At 47.9% G+C, this 25,046-nt stretch overlaps 1 protein-coding gene across 1 annotated transcript; it reads left to right on the forward strand.

The window, feature by feature from the left end:
• The first annotated feature begins 74 nt into the window (after positions 1–74).
• On the forward strand, positions 75–24,941 carry LOC116991792 (PDZ domain-containing protein GIPC1-like). Its single transcript, XM_033050717.1, has 6 exons — positions 75–390; positions 7,822–8,007; positions 13,483–13,663; positions 19,815–19,927; positions 20,981–21,062; positions 24,226–24,941. Exons 1-6 carry the CDS (start codon positions 109–111, stop codon positions 24,372–24,374), a joined length of 993 nt encoding a protein of 330 aa, XP_032906608.1. The 5' UTR covers positions 75–108; the 3' UTR covers positions 24,375–24,941.
• Positions 24,942–25,046: the final 105 nt, after the last annotated feature.

Below are 25,046 nucleotides of genomic sequence, written 5' to 3' on the forward strand. Positions count from 1 at the left end.
GAAGGAAGGAAAGAGGGAGGGGGCGGTGGGCCGAGGCCGCTGAGGGAGGAGGGAGGAGGAGGAGCCGCTGGGCGGGTGTAGTAGCTCCAGGGGCCGGGTTGCGGTGCGATGCCGCTGGGCCGCTGGAGGAAGGCGACGCCGCTGATGGAGCAGGACGAGGCCGAGGCCGAGGCCCGGGAGCGGTGGCTGGAGGCGGAGAGGCCGCGGGCGGGGGCGGGAGCGGGGGGCAGCGGGCCTACTCTAGCCCCCGGACCGCGGCCTCTCCGGCCCCGCCTCGCCTTCCACACACAGCTGGCCCACGGCAGCGCCACCGGCCGTGTGGAGGGGTTCACCAACGTCAGGGAGTTGTACAACAAACTGGGCCTAGCGCTGGGGCTGGAGCCTGCTGAGGTGAGGGGGATAAATGTAGTGGAGAGATGGAGGGGTGAAGAGAGGGAGGAGGTGAAGGGGAGGAGAGAGGGGTGGAGAGGGATGGAGAGAGGGAGGGAGAGGGGATGGAGTGAGGGGTGGAGAGGGAGGGAGAGGGGATGGAGTGAGGGGTGGAGAGGGAGGGAGAGGGGATGGAGTGAGGGGTGGAGAGGGAGGGAGTGAGGGGTGGAGTGAGGGGTGGAGAGGGAGGGAGAGGTTGAGAGGATAGGGAAAGAGTGAGAGGTAAGGGATGGAGTGAAGGAGAGAGGGTGAGGGAGGAGAGAGAGGGGTAGAGGATGGAGGGATAGAGAGAGGGAGAGAGTGATGGAGAGAGGGAGGGAGGAGGGAGGTGAAGGGGAGGAGAGAGGGATGGGGAGAGGGGTATGGAGAGAGATGAGGGGGATGGAGGGAGGGAGTGAGGGGGAGAGGGAGAGGTAGGGGATGGAGGGAGAGTGGGTGGAGAGGGTGTGCAGAGGTAGGGGATGGAGGGATAGAGAGAGGGGTGGAGAGAGGGAGGGGGTGGAGATAAGCGATAGAGAGAGGGTGAGGGAGGGATGGAGGAGATAGAGGGAGGGGGAGGGAGAGGTAGGGGATGGAGGGAGTGAGGGAGGAGAGGGGGGTGGAGAGGGAGAGAGGGGGGAGGAGAGAGGGATGGGGAGGGGGATGGAGGGAGGGAGGGAGAGGTAGGGGATGGAGGGAGTGAGGGACTGGGAATGGAGAGGGTGAATAAGGGACAGAGGGATAGAGAGGGGGAGGGGTGGAGAGGTAGGGATGGAGGGGGGAGAGGGGGAGGTGAAGGGGAGGAGAGAGGGAAGGAAGGGATGGAGAGGGAGAGGGATGGAGTGAGGGAGAGATGGGGGTGCAGAGGTAAGGGGTGGAGGGATAGGGAGAGGGAGGGGTGGAGAAAAGGAGAGGGGGATGGAGAGGTAGGGGATTGAGGGGAGGAAGGAGGGAAGGGAGAGAGTGAGGGAGAGGTAGGGGATGGAGGGAGGGGGAAAGAGGTAGGGGGAGAGATAGGGAGCGGATGGAGGGTTTGGAGAGGGAGAGAGCGGGATGGAGAGGTAGGGGGTGGAGGGTAGGAGAGAGGGAAGGGAAAGAGAATGAGAGGGAGAGCGTATGGAGAGGGAGAAGAGGGGGAAGGGAGGGGATGGAGAGAGGGATGGAAGGGGTGAAGATGGAGGGGTGGAGAGAGGGATGGAAGGTGAAGAGGGGGATGGAGAGGTGGAGGAGTGAAGAGGAAGAGGGGATGGAGAGGGAGGGATGAAGATGTGGAGGGGAGGGACGGAGAGGGAGAGGAGGGCATGGAGAGATGGAAGGGGGGATGAGGGGGAGGGAGGGGATGGTAGAGAAGGGTGGAAAAAGGGGAGGGGGAAGGGGAGGGAGTGCTTATGATTGGAGAGGGAAGGTGGCACAGTGGATGAGGACATAATGATGTGTGTCTTAAGCTCTATGATCCCTTTGATGTCTGAAAATATATTGGGCAGAAGATAAGACACAAAATGATGGAGTAGCCTTGCGCGTCAGGCAGCATCAGGACCCACTGAGTTACTCTTGCATTTTGTGTTCCTTCTAACTAAACTAGCACCTGCAGTTCCTTCCGACCAAATATATTGTTGTATATTAGTCTCGAATCTACTCGACAACCGAGTGTCCACACAGCCTCCTAATGTGGAGGATTTGCAACCGTATGGAAAGAATTTCTCTCTCTTCGTCACTAAAGGCTGGCACACAACGAGGCAGAGTGTCGGCCGTTGTTCTTGCCCGACCAAGCAGACAAGAGGGTCACTTGGCAACTGCACGGAGAAGGGTTTGTCCAGAGGCACGGTGTCACCTGATGTTGCATCAGTGAGATCGGAATGGTCGCCCTTTTGGGTTGCCGTGGAATGCAACCTCAACCCGCCGCCATGCCGAGGGGCTGTGTACTTAAAGGGGGGAGCAAGCATCCACCCGGAGACGTTGGCAGCATTACCCTGCAAACCTTGTACTGTATTGTGCTTTCTACGTGTGTGTGTGTGAGGAAAGACGGAGGAATACTCTGGGAGTGATGGGCATAAACAATGTTTTTCATCTTGGACATAATTTCTCCTTCAGTGTCTTCTTCTTGCATGTGGCGTGCACAGCCTAAAGTTGTAGGACAACTTGTTCTATTTGATTGTGCACGCCAGGTTGGTTGCATTCGTTGAAACAGGGCGGACCACATGAAGGTTGCAATCTCCCACCCCTCCTCCAGTGTGAAGGTTCTCGACTCAAAACGTCACCTATCCCTCCCGACATATGTCCAAGACACCTTACGTCTGAAGAAGGGTTTCTGCCCGAAATGTTGCATATTTCCTTAGCTCCACAACTGCTGCTGCACCCGCTGAGTTTCTCCAGTACTTTTGTCTTCCTTCGATTTTCCAGCATCTGCAGTTCTTTCTTGAACACCTTACGTGCCCTTCTTCTCTTCAATGACTTCCCTTTTCCAGGCCCCCACTCCCTCATCTTTACTATGGACGATCAGTCACTCTACACCTCCATCCCCAACCAGGAAGGCCTGAAAGCTCTCTTTTTACTCCAGCCTTTTGTGTCTATCCTCGGTGTAAACCAGTATCTGCAGTTCCTTCCTACTCCTCTTCCTTTTCTGCAAAGATGCTGCCTGATCCGCTGAGTTTCAATAGACAATAGGTGCAGGAGTAGGCCATTCGGCCCTTTGAGCCAGCACCGCCATTCAATGTGATCATGGCTGATCATCCCCAATCAGTACCCCGTTCCTGCCTTTCCCCCATATCCCCTGACTCCGCTATCTTTAAGAGCCCTATTCAGTTCTCCCTTGAAAGCATCCAGAGAACCTGCCTCCACGGCCCTCTGAGGCAGAGAATTCCACAGACTCACAACTCTCTGTGAGAAAAAGTGTTTCCTCGTCTCCGTTCTAAATGGCTTACCCCTTATTCTGAAACTATGTGGCCCCTGGTTCTGGACTCCCCCAACATTGGGAACATGTTTCCTGCCTCCAGCGTGTCCAAACCCTTAGCAATCTTATATGATTCAATGAGATATCCTCTCATCCTTCTAAACTCCAGAGTGTACAAGCCCAGCTGCTCCATTCTCTCAGCATATAACAGTCCCGCCATCCTGGGAATTAACCTTTAAACCTACGCTGCACTCCCTCAATAGCAAGACTGTCCTTCCTCAAATTAGGGGACCAAAACTGCACACAATACTCCAGTTTCTCTGGTATTTTGTGTCTCCAGTCATTTCTCCCACTGGTTTCCAGTGCCATGTTGAAGCATAGAAGAGCTGCGAGTCGCAGGTGCAAGTGAGATGTGTTGATCTTTTAGCACGTGAGCCCGCAAAAACTGCATCTTGTGAATCTCCAAGGAGCATCGAGCTCAACAACAGCCCACAGCACCAACACTGCCAGCTCCAATAGGTCTGACACTAAGTTAATCACGTGAGCATTTTCCTCTCTGGATGCATCATTGAGATCGGCAGGCACCTCGCAAATAGTCCCTTCATTAAAAATGATTGAAAACACAGTTTAAACGCAAGTTGTTGATGTGATTACAAAAATGTGAACACTGCCCGGTTCATCGTGACTACTGACCTCCCCATATATCGAGGGGATCTAAGAGAGGCGCTGCCTCAAATAGCCAGCCAATATCATCAGAGACCCACACCACCCTGGCCACACTCTCATTTCACTCCTGCCATCAGGAAGAAGGTTCAGGAGCCTGAAAACTGTAACGCCCAGCTTCTTCCCATTAACCATTGAACGCAATGAACTCCAACTAAACTCCGAATGCCTGGATTGTGCTCGGGACTTGGGGTTTTGGTTTGTTTTTGCACTATATTCGTTTTTTTAATTTCAGTTCGGTTTAATTTATTGTCAATGTGCACAGCAGTAGAGTAGCTGCCTCACAGCGCTTGCTGTGCCGGAGACCCGGGTTCGATCCTGACTACGGATGAGTTTGTACGTTCTCCCCATGGGTTTTCTCCGAGATCTTCGGTTTCCTCCCACACTCCAAAGTCGTACAGAATTATAGGTTAATTGGCTTGGAACAAGTGTAAATTGTCCCTAGGTGTATGTAGGCTAGCGTTTTTGTGCGGGGATCGCTGGTCGGTGTGGACTCGTTGGGCCGAAGGGCCTGTTTCCGTGCTGTATCTCTAAACTAAACTACAGTGATCAAAGATAGTCTGAGGGTCTTCAATAGTAGTTCAGGACTGCTCTCCAGTTGTGGTCTTTGCAAGCAACACCACTGAGATTGCCATGATGCACTACACAAGGAGAACAATTGTCCTATTGTCAGTCGCAAACTCCACCACAATTCGCTGCTGTTTGTGCACATCTTCAACATCCCTCCCCAGGGCGTTAAACCTGCCCTGCAGTATTCCTGAAAAGCCACCCTGTGCCTTATATTAGTGCAGCAGCTGCAGACCAGCATTAGACAGAAGCCCTGCAAACTGGCTCACTGAAGCCAGACAGTAACTCAGCAGGACAGGCAGCATCTCTGGAGAAAAGGAATAGGTGATGTTTCGGGTCGAGACAATAGACAATAGGTGCAGGAGTAGGCCATTCGGTCCTTCGAGCCATTTAATATGATCATGGCTGATCATCCACATTCATTACCCTGTTCCTGCCTTCTCCCCACATCCCCTGACTCCGCTATCTATAAGAGCTCTATCTAACTCTCTCTTGAAAGCATCCAGAGAATTGGCCTCCACTGCCTTCTGTGGCAGAGAATTCCACAGATTCACAACTCTCTGGGTGAAAATGTTTTTCCTCATCTCTGTTCTAAATGGCTTACCCCTAATTCTTAAACTGTGGCCCCTGGTTCCGGATTCTTCTTCAGACTGAGACCCTTCTTCAGACTGAGATTTTGCAACCTTCATGGAAAGAAAATTTTTAAAACGACATTATTAACAAGTAACAACTCTACCTCGACACGCCCGAGATTTCTGCATCTCGGCTTCTGGTTCCTTGTTTGCTCCAAACCTAATCATTTCATCAGAGGTGCGTGTGCCCACGGCTCTCTAGTCCCCATCCCACCACTGTGCTCCATATAATCTTCTATTCTGCCCTGTTATTCAGCATTAAATTCTATCAGGACACTACTCAGGAGAGTCAAGAGTGTTTAATTGTCATATGTCCCGAAAATGGAACGATTTAATTCTCACTTGCAGCAGAAGCACAGCAGATTCGTAAACACCCTGCTCAGTAGATAATATAATAAGCAAAACCAACAAAAAGTCCCATAAATACAAACACTTCCAGATTCAGGGACAGTTTCTTCCCAGCTGTTATCAGGCAACTGAATCATCCTACCACAACCAGAGAGCAGTGCTGAACTACTATCTACCTCATTGGTGACCCTCAGACTATCCTTGATCTAAACGTTATTCCCTTATCATGTATCTACACACTGTAAATGGCTCGATTGTGATCACGTATTGTCTTTCCGCTGACTGGATAGCATGCAGCAAGATAGCGGAGTCAGGGGATATGGGGAGAAGGCAGGAACGGGGTACTGATTGTAGATGATCAGCCATGATCATATTGAATGGCGGTGCTGGCTCGAAGGGCCGAATGGCCTACTCCTGCACCTATTGTCTGTTGTCTTTTAACCAGCTCCTCCATCTTGCTGACTTTGAGAGAGAGGTTGTTGTCATGACAACATGTCTGAGGATGGGTCTCGGCCCAAAATGCCACCCATCCACGTTCTCCAGAGATGCCGCCTGCTCCGCTGAGTTCCTCCAGGACTGTGTGTCGTTTTTCTAACATCCTTTGTTTGAAGAAATGCATCCTGACACATTTCCAGAATAAATCCAGCTCAGACGTTAAGGTTACAGCAGTGGTTCTTGGCTCCACCATACACCTCGACTCTCTCCCTTGCCATCCTCTCTCCTTCCAACATCGAGTGCACTGTTCCAAACATGGTGTAAAAGAAGCTTTGCATTGCTGGAAAGTATTGGCTATGCAATACTGCAAATCATTATTTCATTCCCTCAAGCTGCTGAGTTGACATTAAGTTGGACAGTTTGCATCTCCGATGTGCAATGGAATGGCTTTGTGTTCACCAATGTTCAATGTGCTGGGACTATTGCCTTGGCTTAGTTTCCCTGGGTCTAAGCATGTTATTCCAGCTGATCGGAAGAGTGCTGTGTGCGTCTGCTCCCTTGCGAAGGAAATTATTGGGATTTTTACTTGACATGAAATTTGAGAGAAAGGTTGGCTCTATGGAGCTTGAGTCACTACAGTCGGTTGGAACAGGCTTATGGGGCGTAATTGCCCATAAGGTTTGGAAGAAATGTTGACATCGATATTGGTGTATTATTATAGAAACGAAGAACTGCAGATGCTGGTTTATACCAAAGATAGACACACAGCGCTGGAGTGACTCAGCGGGTCAGGCAGCATCTCTGGGGAATAAGGATGGGTGACGTTTCGGGTCAGAGTCCGAAGAAAGGTCCTGACCCAAAACATCCCCCATCCTCTTTCTCCAAAGATGCTGCCTGATCCGCTGAGTTACTTTAGCATTTTGTGTCTATCTTATTATTGTTCGGTTCACTGAGGTACAGTGAAAAACATTATTTTGTCTGCTATCCAGGAAAATCTGGACAAAAGCTGGTCCTGTTCTGGCCTTCTCTATCTTTCAGTCTGAAGTAGGATTCGGACCCAAAACGTCACATGGTCCTTTTCTCCAGACATGCTATCTGACCCGCTGAGTTACTCCCAACATTTTGGGCCTGTTTCGAAGCTGTATGACTCCATGTAAGATCATCGCTGTTTCAATGCAGTATCAATTCAGTTGAGAATTTATTAGAAATTTCTTCAGATAATGAGATCAATAAATTAAATAATGGATACTATTAACAGAAATTGAGTGAAATGAGAGAGAGCAGAAGGGATGAATATCTGGGACTGGATTAGGAACTAAATAATATTCTGCGAAGGTGGACAAAAATGCTGGAGAAACTGGAGAAACGCAGCATCTATGGAGTGAAGGAAATAGGTGATGTTTCAGGTCGAGACCGTTCTTCAGACTGATGAGGTTCCCGCCTCCCCCCCACCCCCACCGTAACAGCCTGTTGCATTTTATCTGCTTATTTATGTGCATATTGATCTGAACTGGTCTGTATTATGTTTACAATATTCTGTTGTGCTGCAGCAAGCAAGAATTTAATTGTCCTATCTGGGACACATGACAATAAACTCTCTTGACTTGAAGAAGGGTCTCGACCCGAAACATCACCTATTCCTTCGCTCCATAGATACTGCCTCACCCGCTGAGTTTCTCCAGCATTTTTTGTCTACCTTCGATTTTTCCAGCATCTGCAGTTCCTCCTTAAACAAATAATATTCTGCAATGGTTTTCCTTTTGCGAGCGAAATAGTTGGTTGAATTGATGGTATATGTATTTCTCTGCTTATCCATAGATCATATTCTGCACTCTGAACACCCATAAAGTGGACATGGACAAACTGCTGGGCGGTCAGATCGGCCTGGAGGATTTCATCTTTGCCCACGTCAAAGGGCAGAAGAAAGAGGTGGAGATCGTTAAATCGGAAGACGCTTTGGGACTGACCATCACTGACAATGGTGCGGGCTATGCCTTCATAAAGGTGAGTCCAAGTGCGAGCGAACCAGCCTCCCTTCCATCGATTCCATGTATACCTCGTGCAAGGCCAGCAGCATCACCAAGGACGAGTCGCTCCCCGGTCACTCCCTCTTCTCCCCTCTCCCATCGGGCAAAAGGTACAGAAGTGTGTAAACGCACACCTCCAGATTCAGGGACAGTTTCTTCCCAGCTGTTATCAGGCAACTGAACCATCCCACCACAACCAGAGAGCAGTGCTGAACTTTGTCCTCTGGCTTAATCTATGTCCTCTGGTAGAATTAACGGGCAAAGAGTAGAAATGCTGTAAATGCATATTTATCAGATTGGCCGGCTACCAGAGAGGTTGGTCAGAATTGGGTGTATATGTATTTTTATGCTATCCAAAGCAATGCTACAGGTGCTGTCTGTACGGAGTTTGTACATTCTCCCCGTGACATGTGTGGGTTTTCTCCGTTTTCCTCCCACACTCCAAAGATATACAGATGTGTAGGTTAAATGGCTTGGTATAATTGTAAATTGGCTCTAGTGTGCGTGGGATAGTTTTAGTGTGTGGAGATTGCTTCACGGAGCAGACTCGGTGGGCCGAAGGGCCTGTATCTCTAAACTAAACACTGCTGTCATTTAAAGACTGATGGATGAGAAGCTTGTGCTGGCCGTGTCATCTGTAAAATGTGCCATTTGCTAGCTGGTGGGTAAGGGAGAAAGAAGGGAGAGCAGCAACAATAGCCTGTTCTATATTTTGACAGCCCAAGGCTGGGCGTACCGTGACAGCAACTGTTATCTTGTTGCTAAGGAGTGGCTGTAAATAAGGCCTCATCCTGCAGACAGCAGCGTGGCACTCCTCCAGTTTGCACCAGGCGCATCTGCCTGCAATTTGCATCTGGCCTGGGACTAGCATCCCCACCCTTGTCAAAATAATTCCTTGCATTGAACTACTGTGTACACCAATACCCCAGCAGTGATAACCTTGAGATCCACCCAGGTCAGGGTGGCCAGTCGGGCAGGTTTTGAAGACTGAAGTGGAACTGGTCTTTCTGGGTGAGGCTTATAGGCCTGTCACACTTGGGCAACTACAGGTGACTGTTGCAAAATTTTCAACATGCTGAAAACTTTTCGGCAACGGCGGCAACTATTTTTGCTGTGGTAGGTTAATGTAGGTTGTCGTAGGTGTTGTTGTAGGTTGTCGCCAGGTGTCGTGGGTGAATTCCATTAAAACTAGTCCCTGGCAGTCGCCTAAAGAGTCGCCTAAGTGGGACAGGCCCATTAAGCAAGTAAACTTACAAAATGAAAAAAAAACCTTAACTGAAAGTAGGCACCCCATGGTGCAAGCAACAGCTTTTAATCCAATCACAATTGTGACATGGGCCTGGTGTTGCAGGATAGTGGTGGGAACATCAACCTACATTCCTTCCTCTTGCTTCACAACTCACAGCTCTTCAATCCGTTTGTCTCAAACCTTATTTTCCCCCTCTGGCCTTTGTCCACCCACCTGCTTATGAAAACCCACCTCGCCTGTGTAAGAAGGAACTGCAGATGCTGGTTTGAACCGAAGATGGACACAAAGCGCTGGAGTAACTCAGCGGGACAGGCAGCATCTCTGGAGAGAAGGAATGGGTGACAGTGAGTGAGTGAGTGAGTCACCCATTCGTTCTCTCCAGAGATGCTGCCTGTCCCGCTGAGTTACTCCAGCGTTTTGTGTCTATCTTCGCCTATGACCCGCTGTGCTTTGCGCTATCAAATGGAACAAGTTGCCAGCCCCTCCTCTCTTCTAGCTTTCTTCTTCCCAGCAGATCATTTCTCATAGTCGACTTTCGAGGCTGACTTTTCAGTCCGGTGTCTCGGGGCTCCTGAGTGGTCTAGGTAGACCATTCCGGTAGTGTTCGGCTCCTCTCTTCTCCCGGGGCCGTGACATCTGTTGGTCTGGCAAATCGGATAATCCCGAAAGGCTCTATGGGTGACGGAAAATCACCCTTGACTTTAGAGAGCATGCTGACCGGTTGCATCGTGGCTTGGTTCGGCAACTTGAGCGCCCAGGAGCGGAAAAGATTGCAAAAAGTTGTAAGCACTGCCCAGTCCATCATCGGCTCTGACCTCCCTACCATCGAGGGGATCTACCGCAGTCGCTGCCTCAAAAAGGCTGCCAGCATCATCAAGGACCCACACCATCCTGGCCACACACTCATCTCCCCGCTGCCTTCAGGTGAAAGGTACAGGAGCCTGAAATCTGCAATATCCAGGTTCAGGAATAGCACCTTCCCCACAGCCATCAGACTATTAAACTCAATTCAAACAATTCAAATTAATAGCCCATTGCACTTTATCTGATTAATTATGTGTGTACATATATATATATATATGTATGTATGTATATATATATATCTATATATATCTATATATATATATATATATATATATATATATATAACACACACACACACACACACACACACACACACACACACACACACACACACACACACACACACACACACACACACACACACACACATATATATATATATACATATATTCATTGGTACATTGGTGGGGTGCCGCAAGGCTCTGTGCTGGGACCCCAGCTATTTACAATATATATTAATGATTTGGACGAGGGAATTGAATGCAACATCTCCAAGTTTGCGGATGACACGATGCTGGGGGGCAGTGTTAGCTGTGAGGAGGATGCTAGGAGACTGCAAGGTGACTTGGATAGGCTGGGTGAGTGGGCAAATGCATGGCAGATGCAGTATAATGTGGATAAATGTGAGGTTATCCACTTTGGTGGCAAAAACAGGAAAGTAGACTATTATCTGAATGGTGGCCGATTAGGAAAGGGGGAGATGCAACGAGACCTGGGTGTCATGGTACACCAGTCATTGAAAATAGGCATGCAGGTGCAGCAGGCAGTGAAGAAAGCGAATGGTATGTTAGCATTCATAGCAAAAGGCTTTGAGTATAGGAGCAGGGAGGTTCTACTGCAGTTGTACAAGGTCTTGGTGAGACCACACCTGGAGTATTGCGTATAGTTTTGGTCTCCTAATCTGAGGAAAGACATTGTTGCCATAGAGGGAGTACAGAGAAGGTTCACCAGACTGATTCCTGGGATGTCAGGACTTTCATATGAAGAAAGACTGGATAGACTGCTTGTACTTGCTAGAATTTAGAAGATTGAGGGGGGATCTTATAGAAACTTACAAAATTCTTAAGGGGTTGGACAGGCTAGATGCAGGAATATTGTTCCCGATGTTGGGGAAGTCCAGAACAAGGGGTCACAGTTTAAGGATAAGGGGGAAATCTTTTAGGACTGAGATGAGGAAAACATTTTTCACACAGAGAGTGGTGAATCTCTGGAATTCTCTGCCACAGAAGGTAGTTGAGGCCAGTTCATTGGCTATATTTAAGAGGGAGTTAGATGTGGCCCTTGTGGCTAAAGGGATCAGGGGGTATGGAGAGAAGGCAGGTACAGGATACTGAGTTGTATGATCAGCCATGATCATATTGAATGGCGGTGCAGGCTCGAAGGGCCGAATGGCCTCCTCCTGCACCTATTGTCTATGTTTCTATATGGTCACACTAATCAGTTCTGTATTTATTCATGCCTACTATATTCTGTTGTGCTGAAGCAAAGCAAGAATTTCATTGTCCTATCTGGGACACATGACAATAAACTCTGAATCTTGAATCTTGAAATCGGTGGTGGGCCTGCAGTCTCGCACTTCACCACTGGGTAGAGCTGTTGGCCGTGAATTGGGTGTTACTGTAAGAAGCTGGAGTGGTGCCACAACCGGTGTTTCCAGTGGCAAAGATGGCTACCGTATTAATTGTGGAAACGCCGTACTGTTCAGCTTTACTTACACATCAGCACCAGTCCTTATCAGCCGGGATTCCGGCTCAACAGATGCTTTCCAAATCCCTAGGTACACAAAAATGCTGGAGAAACTCAGCGGGTGCAGCAGCATCTATGATGCTGCTGCACCCGCTGAGTTTCTCCAGCATTTTTGTGTACCTTCGATTTTCCAGCATCTGCAGTTCCTTCTTAAACACTTTCCAAATCCCTGCTGTGTAAAGTGCCGATTCGGGCGTTCCAAGCAGCGGAGTGTGTTTGACCGTCCCGACGTCGGAGTTTGGATCATCCCGGGCTGTACATGGGGTCCGTCCTTAGCGGCGACTACGGAGGTTTCATGGCCCCGACCACGGGTGAAGAAAGGAGGAGGACTGGCCGAACTTTGCTGCCTTCCACCACAGCGAAGAATGCTGTCTTCCACCACAGCGAAGAATGCTGTCTTCCACCACAGCGAAGAATGCTGTCTTCCACCACAGCGAAGAATGCTGTGGTGGATGTTGGTATTAAATTCTATTGTGTATTGTGTGTTCTTTTCAAATGTATCGCTGCTGGCAAATTCATTTCACTGCACCTTCGGGTGCATGTGACAAATAACATTGACTTTGTAATCTTTGACTCTGGGAAATGGTGTACTCACTTCCTGCTGCCTAAGCTGAAAAAGTATTCTTATCCGTGGGCCATGAGTTAGCGATCCGATCGTGGTATTGTCACCTCCTAGTAAGGACGGGGGTCCTCAGAAATGGCAGCTGAGGCCCACTCTCGAGTTGTTGATAGCTGCTCTTCCACCTGCTTTGTGTAATTTCTCAGTACATCAAATGTTTAGTGATCCTTGAGTTCATCCCATTCTTTCTCCCGAATAGTGCAAAGACAATATCAGAGACTAGTAGCCACTGGTACTTTCCCCCAGTGTTACGTGCTGGTGGCTCTGTGTTTTCTCTGTGTTCAAAGCCAGTCTGAAGAAGGGTTTCGGCCCGAAACGTCGCCTATTTCCTTCGCTCCATAGATGCTGCTGCACCCGCTGAGTTTCCCCAGCAATTTTGTGTACCTGTGTTTTCTCTTGTTGTTTTACATTGCCGCCCATCTCCATTGTGGTCTTGTGCAGAGCGCAGTGCTGCCATTCCAGTCTTTCAAGAGGTGCGTAACAAGCTCCTTAATCTCGGCAAAGTGACAGAAGCAAAGAGGTCTTCATACGTTCGAGGAGCAGAATTAGGCCATTTGGCCCATCAGGTCCACTCCGCCACTCAATCATGGCTGATCTTTCCCTCTCGATCCCATTCTGCCTTCGCTCCATAACCCCTGACACCCGTCCTAATCATGAATCTCGATCTCTGCCGTAAAAATATACCCATTGACTTGGCCTCCACAGCCGTCTGTGGCAATGAATTCCACAGATTCACCACCCTCTGGCTAAAAGGATTCACCATCCTCCGACTCTATTAATAGTCTTGCATTTCAGCGCAGCAGAGAAGGCAGGAACGGGGTACTGATTGGGGATGATCAGCCATGATCACATTGAATGGCGGTGCTGGCTCGAAGGGCCGAATGGCCTACTCCTGCACCTATTGTCTATTGTCAGAGCAGCGTGAAAACACGACCCTTGCCCAGCCTCCCTAAGCACTGTGTTTGAATTGGCAGAGAATCAAGGAAGGCAGTCTCATTGATCGGATACAGGCCGTCAAGGTGGGGGATCTGATCGAGACCATCAACGGCAAGAATGTCATTGGATCCCGCCACTTCGAGGTTGCCAAGTTGCTGAAGGGTCTCGTGAAGGGGCAGTTGTTCACTCTGCGTCTCGTCGAGCCCCTGAAGGCTTTCGGTGAGTAAGTCGTCCTCGTGTGAAATTAAAAATGTTCTATCTCTTTAAGATACTTCCTAAAACCTGCACCCGAGGCAAACATTTGGCCACTGATCCCAGCATCTTAAGTGGAGATGAACACAAAGTGCTGGAGTAACTCTGCAGGTCATGCAGTATATCTGGAGAAAAAGGATGGGTGACGTTTCGTGTCAGAGCCCGCCTTTAGAGTTTCTTCAGCAAAACAAGGAACTGCAGATGCTAGTTTATACCAGAGATAGACAAAACGTGCTGGAGTAGCTCGGTGGTTCATCTCTGGAGAAAACTGATGGGTGATGTTTCGGGTCCGAACCCTTCTTTAGACCTTCCTCAGAAACAAGGAACTGCAGGTGCTAGTTTATACCAGAGATACACAAAAAAGTGCTGGAGTACAATTTATACCGTAGCCAATTAACCTGCAAACATGTGCATCTTTGGAGTGTGAGAGGAAACCAGAGCCCCTGGATAAAACCCACGAGGTCACAGGGAGTACACACAAACTCCGTACAAAAAGCACCCGTAGTCAGGATCGAACCTGGGTCTCTGGCGCTGTAAGGCAGCAACTCTTAAGGATAAGGGGGAAATCTTTTAGGACCGAGATGAGGAAAATGAGGTGAATCTCTGGAATTCTCTGCCACAGAAGGTAGTTGAGGCCAGTTCATTTGCTATATTTAAGAGGGAGTTAGATGTGGCTAAAGGGATCAGGGGGTATGGAGAGAAGGCAGGTACAGGATACTGAGTTGGATGATCAGCCATGATCATATTGAATGGCGGTGCAGGCTCGAAGGGCCGAATGGCCTACTCCTGCACCTATTTTCTATGTTTATGTCTAAATCTACCGCTGTGCCACCGCAGTTCATATGCTAATTGGAGTTTGGTCCCTATTAACTTGCCTAACCACTTGAAATTTTGCAAATATTGATGCAATGCCCTTTTAAAAGAGCATTTTAAACCTGCGGCCACATTTCAGGTCATAGTGTCTCGCTGCATTTAAAAAAAAACACATATCTGTTGCTGTGGTCTTTTGACATTTACTTTTCCAAAAAAAAATGCTGGCACGTTTACAAAGGGAATCTAATTTCCGTAGCTCCTTTCACGCTATCCCAACGTGCTTGACAACCAGTCAACTACTCGGTGTGGTCATTTGCAACGTGGGAAACTTGGCAACCATTTTGTGCACACCAAGGTCTCGCAAACAGTAATATAATATTGACCAGATAATCCGTTTCAGTGACCAGTTCCAGTGATAAACACCAGGCACTAGGGAGACCAGTTTTTCTAGAAAAGGTGCTGCTGTCCGCCCGAGAGATCAGATAAGGACTTGCTTTGTCATCTTAAAGACAGTGCAGCATTCCCCAATGGGAACTTCCTAAAATGTTGTGCTCCTCTGTGTTAAAACTTCTCCTGAGATGGTTGTAAGCACTAAGTCTATGAGGCTGTCACTAACTGTCCTCTCATCACCTGGAGAGCGGTCCTGACCCATCTACTTCATTGGAGACCTTTTAACTTTATTTAATCGGATGTTATCAGACTGCAATGTTATATCTTTGCACTAAAAGTTGTACCCTTTCTGTACACTGTGGACAGTCAAGTCAAGTCAAGTTTATTCGTCACATACACATACGAGATGTGCAGTGAAATGAAAAGTGGCAATGCTCGCGGACTTTGTGCAAAAAGACATTGTATTTATTGTATTTGATTGATTGTATTTATGAATTGTCTGGATAGCAGGCAAACAAAAGCTGTTTCACTGTGCCTTGCTTCATGTGACGATACTAAACAAAACTAAACCAAGTTGCATCTTGGACAAGAGTAAAGTTCTCTAAGCACCTTTTTCTTCAGTCTGTTCCCCAACAAAAACACTGGGTCGCTCACAAGTTAGCATTGCTCACGTGCTGCAAACAGGACAACAAAGATTGTTAACAAAGACCATTTTAGGATAGGATAGGAAATGAAAAGTATGGTCAATGGCTTGTGTTTTAAGGATAGGACGAAGGGTTTATTGCAGGGGGACTATTGGTCCGTGGGACTGGATAAATAGCGTCAATGGTGAAATTATATGAGACAAATTGAACATTCCCAATTGTCTGATTTAGAGGTGTGTAGTTAGCTCCATGGGGCTCGAATGTAGTGAGGTAATGTACTACTGCATACAAGTGGGGTTGGGTTCCAAACCCACCCTTCTTAATGCTTCATGATGGCTGAGTGAGAAGGTGAGCTGAGAGACTTTTGCTTTGTGCTGAAGATTGCTTTTGTACTTTAGACTGGAGCAAGGGTTCCCAACCTGGGGTAAATTTTTACCCCCAGGGGGTAAATGTGTTGATTCTGGATCTGTACATATTTATTCTCATTGACTGACTGTGTTTGGTTCTGGTATACTGTTCATCAATAGTTGTTCATAAATAAGTGGAATAACATTGTTATATGCTATTAAAGTTGCCTGGGGGAAATGGGACGAACAAGGTTGGGAACCCCTGCTTTAGAGATACAGCACGGAAACAGGCCCTTCGGCCCACTGAGTCCATGCCGACTAGCACACTAACACTACCCTGTTCTCCAGGGATGCTGTCTGACCCGCTGACTTACTCCAGCACTTTATAGTCTGAAGAAGGGTCTCGGCCCGAAACGTTGCCTATTTCCTTCTCTCCATAGATGCTGCTGCACCCGCTGAGTTTCTCCAGCTTTTTTGTGTACCAGCACTTTGTAGCATCTCTGGAGGATGTGGAAAGGTGTCGTTTCAGGTGGGGACTCTTCTTCAGACTGGTGATCAGTCTAGCTTTAGTATTGAGGCACAGACTAGAAAGAGGAAGAGAAGCAATAGAACTTTACTCTTGTCAGTAATGCCTATGGTAAAAGTTGAATGGTTTATTTATAGTCGTGTGTACAGAGGTACAGTGAAGTGCTTGTTCCGGTCAAATCATTCCGCACATAACATGAGTACAATAGATCCTCCTCTGGAACAACACGCAGAGAGTCGCCATATCCCGGCACCATCTTGCAAATTCAAGTCTCTGAAAAGTCTTAGAATTTGCAAGATGCCGTCAAACAAGGCAGCGTGTTGTTCGAGGACGCTGAAACCACATGTGACAGGGTTTGCAGTTCCAGAGCACCTTTTACTCCTTTGGTATATTTTTGTCAATGATCCCTGCTGCAACACGGAGGGATCTGTGTGAGTGATCCTGTGCTTGCCAGTCCGTGTATAGCGAGGTCTTGGCTGAGAGCAAACAATTTGTTCATCGAGTATGCCCATCAATCATTACCTTGTTACTGTGAACGCAGCTATTGTTGTGTTTATTTCAGGTCGCTAAACTCTAAATGAGATAAATGTGTCACTGGGCTGTTCTTGGAAGTGGACTTGTTGTCGCAAACTACAATGGAACTACATCACGAGAAATTGGGGGGGGGGGGGGGGTGAATTACTCCTCTTTTGTCATTTGTAATGTGAAATCCATTCAGCAGCCCACTATTAATTGCTTTCTGCTGGGTGATACGATACGATAGAACTTTATTTATCCCAGGTGGGAAGTTGTTCTGCCAACAGTCATAAAAACACAAAATACATGAAACATGAAATTAAAGTGATGAATGGAAAGGCTTGGGGGATGTGCAAAGATTGTGGGTGGGGGGGGGGGGGGGGGGGTCCAGTTTCAGTCTACCCTATGGGGGGGGGGGAGGAGTTATAAAGTTTGATAGCCACACTGCTATCTTATAATTAATTGCTAAAGTTTTAATGTGGATGTAACAAGATCAATGACTCATTACGATGCGAGATTGTTCCCAAACTTGTTCACCATTACTTGGAAATTATGATTAATCCACTGCCCAAATCCACATTTGAATACTTCTATTCATCAACCCTACTCATCTCTCTGCCCTGATATGGTGTTGGTATTAGATTAAATTTATTTTTGTCGCTTGTGTTTCAATGGAAAAGCTTACTTTGTGTCCTCCCAGTCTGGGAGTGTCCTGCTATTAACGTTCTCATCCTTGCTTTCGAATCTTTCCACTGGTCATTTCCCACCTCTCTCCAAGTCCCCTCCAGTCTCCAAATCCTTGTGAGATTTGTGCTCTTTCCATTTTGGCTCGATTGCTTGCAGATTAAATCATTGGGGCTCTGCCTTCAATGGCTAGCCCTGCGACTCTGAAATATGTTTTACCATCCCCTCTGCCTTCAATGAACCCTTCTGCCCTGAGTGCAACTCAGAGAAATAGGGTGGCACAGCGTCAGAGACGCAGGTTCGATCCGGACCTTCGCTGCTGTCTGTGTGGAGTAAGATTGTCAAGGGCTTGGACACGCTAGAGGCAGGAAACATGTTCCTGATGTTGTGGGAGTCCAGAACCAGGGGCCACAGTTTAAGAATAAGGGGTGAGCTATTTAGAACGGAGACGAGGAAACACTTTTTCTCACAGAGAGTGGTGAGTCTGTGGAATTCTCTGCCTCAGAGGGCGGTGGAGGCAGGTTCTCTGGATGCTTTCAAGTGAGAGCTAGATAGGGCTCTTAAAAATAGCGGAGTCAGGGGATATGGGGAGAAGGCAGGAACGGGGTACTGATTGGGGATGATCAGCCGTGATCATATTGAATGGCGGTGCTGGCTTGAAGGGCCAAATGGCCTACTCCTGCACCTATTGTCTATTGTCACGCAAGTATCCCTTTCATCTTCTGAAATTAAATATCTGAAAATTGGTCTTGTCACATGCCTTCCATTATGCGTGCCTCTCCACACTAGCCATTTCTCCCTGGGACGGTGTGGGTTACCTCCTGGTGCTCCCGTTTCCTCCCACATCCCAAAGACATGCAGCTTTGCAGGGTAATTGGTAGCTAGTGTGGAGGGAACAGATGGGAAAGTCGGGGAGCGTAGAACCAATGTGAATGGGTGGCCGATGGTCAGCATGGGCTCGGTGGGCCGAAGGGCCAGTCTCAATGCCCTGTCCAAACTAAAAGCCAAACCCATGTACAATAGGTAGAGCATAGAGAAAGATACAGTGCCGAATATAGTTCTCAGCAGTTGTTTTTGACTCACCCGGTCTAATATCTCAATGTGAGCTCTGTCAATGTGTAATAACATTACCATGAAGTTCCACGTAATGTTTTATGTTGAAGGTGCTATAAAAACTCAAGTGTGAGAGTTTCTGCATTATGCATTCCTGTATAACAAACCAGCGTTTGTATTTGATGGGAACTCCCTTTCCTCAACCCCAAGTATGCTTTTATCAGTGACATTTAACTGCATTACCTAATCAGCAAGTGGCTAATCAACAGACATGTTTGTCCACAAGATCAAACAGTGGGCTGACGGGAAGTATCATTGATCTGAACTATCACCTCATGCTTTACTCTGTGCAGATGTTGCCTGCCTTGTGCTTGGCTTCCTCTGAACATTGTCCTTAATATTATTGTCTATATAATCAGTGGATGCTCAACCTTTCTGAATTTTGAATGAGGCTGGCGAATGAACTAGTGTGTCGGAAGGAACTGCAGGCGCTGGTTTACAGCGAAGATAGACACGACATGCTGGAGTAACTCAGCGGGACATGCAACACCTCTGGGGAAAAGGAATTGGTGACGTTTCTGGTCGAGACCCTTCCTCAGACTCAGATTTCAGTCTGAAGAAGGGTTTCGGCCCGAAACGTCGCCTCTTTCCTTCGCTCCATACATGCTGCCGCACCCGCTGAGTTACTCCAGCAATTTTGTCTACCTTCGATACTCCAGCATCTGCAGTTCCTTCTTGAACATTTTATCTACTCCACTGCGATATCTCCTCAAGGTATGCCTATTTTGAAGAAGTTCTCCTCCTCCCTCCGAAGACATCAGTCTGAAGAAGGGTTTCGGCCCGAAACGTTGCCTCTTTCCTTCGCTCCATAGATGCTGCCGTGCCCGCTGAGTTTCTCCAGCATTTTGTCTAGCTCAGATTTCAGACTCCAGTCTGAAGAAGGGTCTCGACACACAATATCACTTATTCGTTCTCTCCAGAGATGCTGCCTGTTCCGCTGAGTTACTCCAGCATTTTGTGCCCATCTTCGGAACTAGTTTGGTAGTTTTCTGGCCTGGTGTACTCCTGACTTTATGGCCTTTGAAGGCACCACGCTGATATCTGATTTGATGCCTGATACTGATCACGGTTCACATCTCTTACAGACATGATAAGCCAGCGTTCCAAAGTGGGTAAGTCTGCATCAAGCGGGCAGATGGGCACTGGAAAAGGCACACTACGGCTAAGGGCGAAGGGCATTGCCACCGTGGAGGACGAGGTAGGCTGTTTCACGTTGAGTGCCTTGGAAGGGCTCGGCACATTTTATACTGGGGAAGGGCAATGGGGGATTAGTTGAGATGTAACACGAGTTGCTTTCTTCCTCAATTCGCCCTCTTCACACCTCAACTCGAGCTCTTAAAGATAGCGGAGTCAAGGGATATGGGGAGAAGGCAGGAACGGGGTACTGATTGGGGATGATCACAGTGAATGACGGTGCTGGCTCGAAGGGCCCAATGTCCTACTCCTGCACCTATTGTCCATTGTCCTCATTCCTGTTAGATGTGTAAGTGCAGTGCTGTGTCTCAGGGGTCCGCAGTGCATTCTGGTGGGTTTTTGTGCACCATTTCAGAAGCATAAGAGGATGAAAATGGGTTGAAAAATTGTGAGCTATCAGTGTTTGGTTTCCCCATTTGAAGGAGACGAATAAGGGTGACTTTTTCTGTGCAGGGAGAAAATTAGAAACTGAGTTTCCATAAGTGATTGGAGCAGAATTAGGCAATTGAGCCCATCAAGTCTACTCCGCACTTCAATCATGGCTGATCTGTCTTTCCCTCTCAACCCCATTCTCTTGCCTTCTCCCCAATCCCCTTGACACACGTACTAATCTAGAGAATGTGACACCCTTACTAATCAGTGTCAGGTATCTTCATTACCAGGTGTGTTCTTGCCTAATATTTTAAGAATAAGGGGTAAGCCATTTAGAACGGAGATGAGGAAACACTTCTTCACACAGAGAGTTGTGAGTCTGTGGAATTCTCCGCCTCAGAGGTCTGTGGAGGCTGGTTCTCTGGATACTTTCAAGAGAGAGCTAGATAGGGTTCTTAAAGATAGCGGAGTCAGGGGATATGGGGAGAAGGCAGGAACGGGGTACTGATTGGGGATTGGGGATGATCAGCCATGATCACATTGAATGACGGTGCTGGCTCGAAGGGCCAAATGGCCTACTCCTGCACCCATTGTCTATTGTTTCTGCTGCCGTTGATGTGTGTTCCCTGTTTTCCGATGCTTATTCCGACGTTTATTGACGCCCACCTTTCCTTCCTGATTCAAGCCATCAGCGTTCGAAGAGAAGGCCATTGAGAAAGTGGATGACCTGCTGGAAAATTACATGGGAATCAGAGATACTGAACTAGGTGAGTGAACCGTTCCCCCTGCACCAGACAGGTACATGTGGTCAGAGTGCTGGAGTTACCCAGCGAGTCAGGCAGCATCTCTGGAGGACATGGGATAGGCAGCATTTCTGGTCTGGTCGCTTTGTCCACATTCTCCAGAGACACTGCCTGACCCGCTGTGTGTAATGCCCCTGTCCCACTTAGGAAACCTGAACGGAAACCTCTGGAGACTTTGCGCCCCACCCAAGGTTTCCGTGCAGTTCCCGGAGGTTGCAGGTGGTTGCCGGAGGTTGCAGGTAGGGAGACTGACAAAAACCTCCGGGAACCGCACGGAAACCTTGGGTGGGCGCAAAGTCTCCAGAGGTTTCCGTTCAGGTTTCCTAAGTGAGACAGGGGCATTTCTCAATACCTTTGTGTGTGTGTGTTTTTTTTTTGTGAACCGGCATCTACAGTTCCTCGTTTCCACAAGGTACATTCAGCACCTTACTAGTTAAATGTCAGACTGCTCCTCTGAGTTAATTACTTTTGCATGGCGATTTATGGCATTGTGTTCATTTTATAGCCATGTGTTCTTTGTTTCTCCCTTGCTGCCTTTAATCAGTACTCAGAAGAGATGATGAATATAGCTGCACCCCTAACAATGTCTGTGGATTTTATGCGCCACTCTGCAGTTATCCAGTTGCAGTGGCTATTAAGTTACGAGGTTGAATTTATTTGATTTTACAGCTTCTATGCCACAAACACTTGTGATTATAGATTGCGTTGAGAGATATGACAAATTGATCTAGTTTATATCCAATTGAAGCAACAATTGAATGTAATGAGGGATTTTAACAACTTTCACAGAGTGCCATGTCCTTGTCCCTCTCCTTGTCCCTTTGGTCACATTAGTATACAAAATCATGAGAGGAATCGATCGGGTGGATGCACAGAGTCTAGCCCAGAGTAGGTGAATCGAGGGCCAGAGGGCACACATTTAAGGTGAAGGGGAAAAGATTTAATAGTAAACCCGAGGGGTAACTTTGTCCCACAAAGGGTGGTGGGTGTATGGAACGAGCTGCCAGAGGAGGTAGTTGAGGCTGGGGCTATCCCAACGTTCAATAAACAGTTAGCTACATGGATAGCTACATGGATCGGAGGGATATGGACCAAACGCGGGCAGGTGGGACTGGTGTAGCTGGGACATGTTGGCCGGTGTGGGCAAGTTGGGCCGAAGGGTCTGTTTCCACGCTATATCACTCTATGACGATGACATCCATCCTTGCAATTCTCCAAGACCCGTGATCTCCAGTCTCCCTGCTTCTAGCGTGCCAGTTTTCATTTCCCCTAGCCAACAATGGGCTATTGTGGGCTCCATCCTTCCCTGGTCATCTGTTGCTGGCCCTGATTTGTTCTGGCCTTTTCCTACCTCCAATTCCCTCCTTTTTTTGCTTTCAGTCTGAAGACGGGCACCGACCCGAAATGTCACCGGCGTGTGTAGCTCTGAACCATTGTTCTGTTCCTCTCTCCCCACCATTTCCCAGCAATTCCGCTAGCATTATGATCATCTTTGGGTTCTCAGCCAAAACCCCTCCAACCTCAATTTGTCCAGCGTGTTGTGGCCAATGTTTCAGTGCGGTTAACGTGTGTGGTCGTTGTAGACTCTTGTGTGTTCAGCTGCTCGTTTTATTGGGAAGATTCCACCACGAGTTGATTATTAGTTGTGATGAACGACCGTACAGGGATCCTGCTAATTATTCCACTGCCCTCCAAGCTGCCAAATGTGTACGATACATTGTGTAGGAAAGATTTGCAGATGGGCCTGTCCCACTTTCCCGAGTTATTCACGAATTCTCCCGAGTTTTCAAACTCGCAAGATGTTCGTAGCGAGTCCGTAGGAGTCCGTGGATATATCGTAGCAGCTCGTTAGGCCAGCCGTAGGTACTCGGGGCTATTTATTATTTGCTGAAAAAACGTCCCGACTTACCTGATGCCCCGAATACCTACGGCTGGCATCTCGACCTGAAACGTCACCTTTTCCTTCACTCCATAGATGCTGCCTCACCCGCTGAGTTTCTCCAGCATTGTTGTCTACCTTCCAGTAAAATGTATGATATGTGGATACAGATGATGGGGGGGAGGGGTCTGCTTGTGAGGACATTGCTGTATAAATATCTTTGTTGTCTGAGCTCCTGTCATGCTTCTGGGTGGCGGGGGAGTATCTGCGGTGGTCCCGTTCAGTAATTGATATTCGGGAGGGAGTGGGAGACACGGTTGCTCGATCTTGACAAACTATATTTGAGTTTAGTTTATAATCTCGTGTACCAAGATACAGTGGATAGCTTTTGTCGCCTGCTAACCAGTCAGCGGAAAGACTATACATGATCGCAATGATTACAATCGAATAGATATCCATCGCTGAAGTTTAGCCTATTCGCTGGAGTTCAGATGGATGAGGGGGAGACATCAATGAAAGTTATCAATTAGAGAAAGCCCTGGATAGTGTGGATGTGGAGAGGATGTTTCCACTAGTGGGAGAGTCTAGGACCAGAGGTCACAGCCTCAGAATTAAAGGACGTTCCTTGAGGAAGGAGATGAGAAGGAATTTCTTTAGTCAGAGGGTGGTGAATCTGTGGCATTCATTGTCACAGAAGGCTTGTTGGGCGAGTCCAGAACCAGGGGGTCACAGTCTTAGAATAAAGGGGAGCCCATTTTAGACTGAGGTGAGAAAAAACTTTTTCACCCAGAGAGTTGTGAATTTATGGAATTCCCTGCCACAGAGGGCAGTGGAGGCCAAGCCACTGGATGGATTTAAGAGAGAGTTAGATATAGCTCTAGGGGCTGGTGGAGTCAAGGGATATGGGGAGAAGGCAGGCACGGGTTATTGACGGGACGATCAGCCATGATCACAATGAATGGCAGTGCTGGCTCGAAGGGCCGAATGGCCTCCTCCTGCACCTATTTTCTATGTTTCTAAGGCAATGGAGGTCAATAGATATTTTTAAGGCAGAAATAGATAGATTCTTGATTATTAGGGGTGTCAGGGTTTATGAGGAGAAGGCAGGAGAATGGGGTTGAGAGGGAGAGATCGATCAGCCGTGATTGAATGGCGGAGTAGACTTGATGGGCCGAATGGCTTAATTCCGCTCCTATCACTTGCGAACATGAATCTTCAGGCTTCTCTCACCTCTGCTCTCCATTGCAGCTACTACCATGGTGGACCTGGGCAAGGACAGGAGGAACCCCGATGAGTTCGCACAGGCGCTGGATGAAGAGCTCGGTGACTTTGCCTTTCCCGACGAGTTTGTCTTCGACGTCTGGGGCGCCATTGGGGACGCGAAGGCAGGCCGGTGATGAGCAAAGGCCAGTTGCAAAGACTTGACACTCAATGGATGCATCACTGGAAAATATTTATATAGAGAGAATATATGCTAATAATTTTAGACCTTTGGGAGCTGGGTTACTTTTTATGAACATTTTTGAACCATTTTATACGGTAGCACTGACCAATAATAGTTTCTAGTCAACATCTCTATTTGGAGGGGAGTCGCTTGTGGCTTTTAGGTGCTATATTGTGGTTTGCTGCTGGACTCTGCAATGTGAATGCTGACATTTTGAGAGCATTTTCCCCCTGACACAATTATGCAGAAAGTAATTTTTAATATATTTTTGCAGGTACATTAGTGAGAATCGATTTTTTTTTGAGGCGGGTTGAGAAAGAGTGGAGGATATGGGGAAAACAAAAAACACACTCTAAAGATGTGAATTCCGGCCAGGATTTGCGGGCGGCTGATTGGGTTCAAACAATGCTTGTGCCCAGTAAAGGGCCAGTCCCACTTTCACGAGGTAATTCACAAATTCTCCCGAGTTTTCCCCTTGATTCAAACTCGCAGAATGTTCGTAGCGAGTCCGTAGGAGTTCGTGGATATATCGTAGCGGCTCCTTATGTCACCCGTAGGTACCCGTGGCATCAGGTAAGTCGGGACATTTTTTCCAGCCCAATCAAAAATGTTCATGAGTAATAAA

The sequence above is a fragment of the Amblyraja radiata genome, chromosome 35, assembly GCF_010909765.2.
Source record: "Amblyraja radiata isolate CabotCenter1 chromosome 35, sAmbRad1.1.pri, whole genome shotgun sequence".
Classification (NCBI taxonomy): domain Eukaryota; kingdom Metazoa; phylum Chordata; class Chondrichthyes; order Rajiformes; family Rajidae; genus Amblyraja; species Amblyraja radiata.

What these genes read in the sequence shown, in the direction of transcription:
- LOC116991792 (XM_033050717.1), top strand. Translation starts at nt 109, where the DNA reads ATGCCGCTGGGCCGCTGGAGGAAGGCGACGCCGCTGATGGAGCAGGAC. An exon ending in CGGGCTATGCCTTCATAAAG is followed by an intron (nt 8,008 to 13,482) that starts GTGAGTCCAAGT and finishes TTGAATTGGCAG; the next exon opens with AGAATCAAGGAAGGCAGTCT. An exon ending in CGAGCCCCTGAAGGCTTTCG is followed by an intron (nt 13,664 to 19,814) that starts GTGAGTAAGTCG and finishes CATCTCTTACAG; the next exon opens with ACATGATAAGCCAGCGTTCC.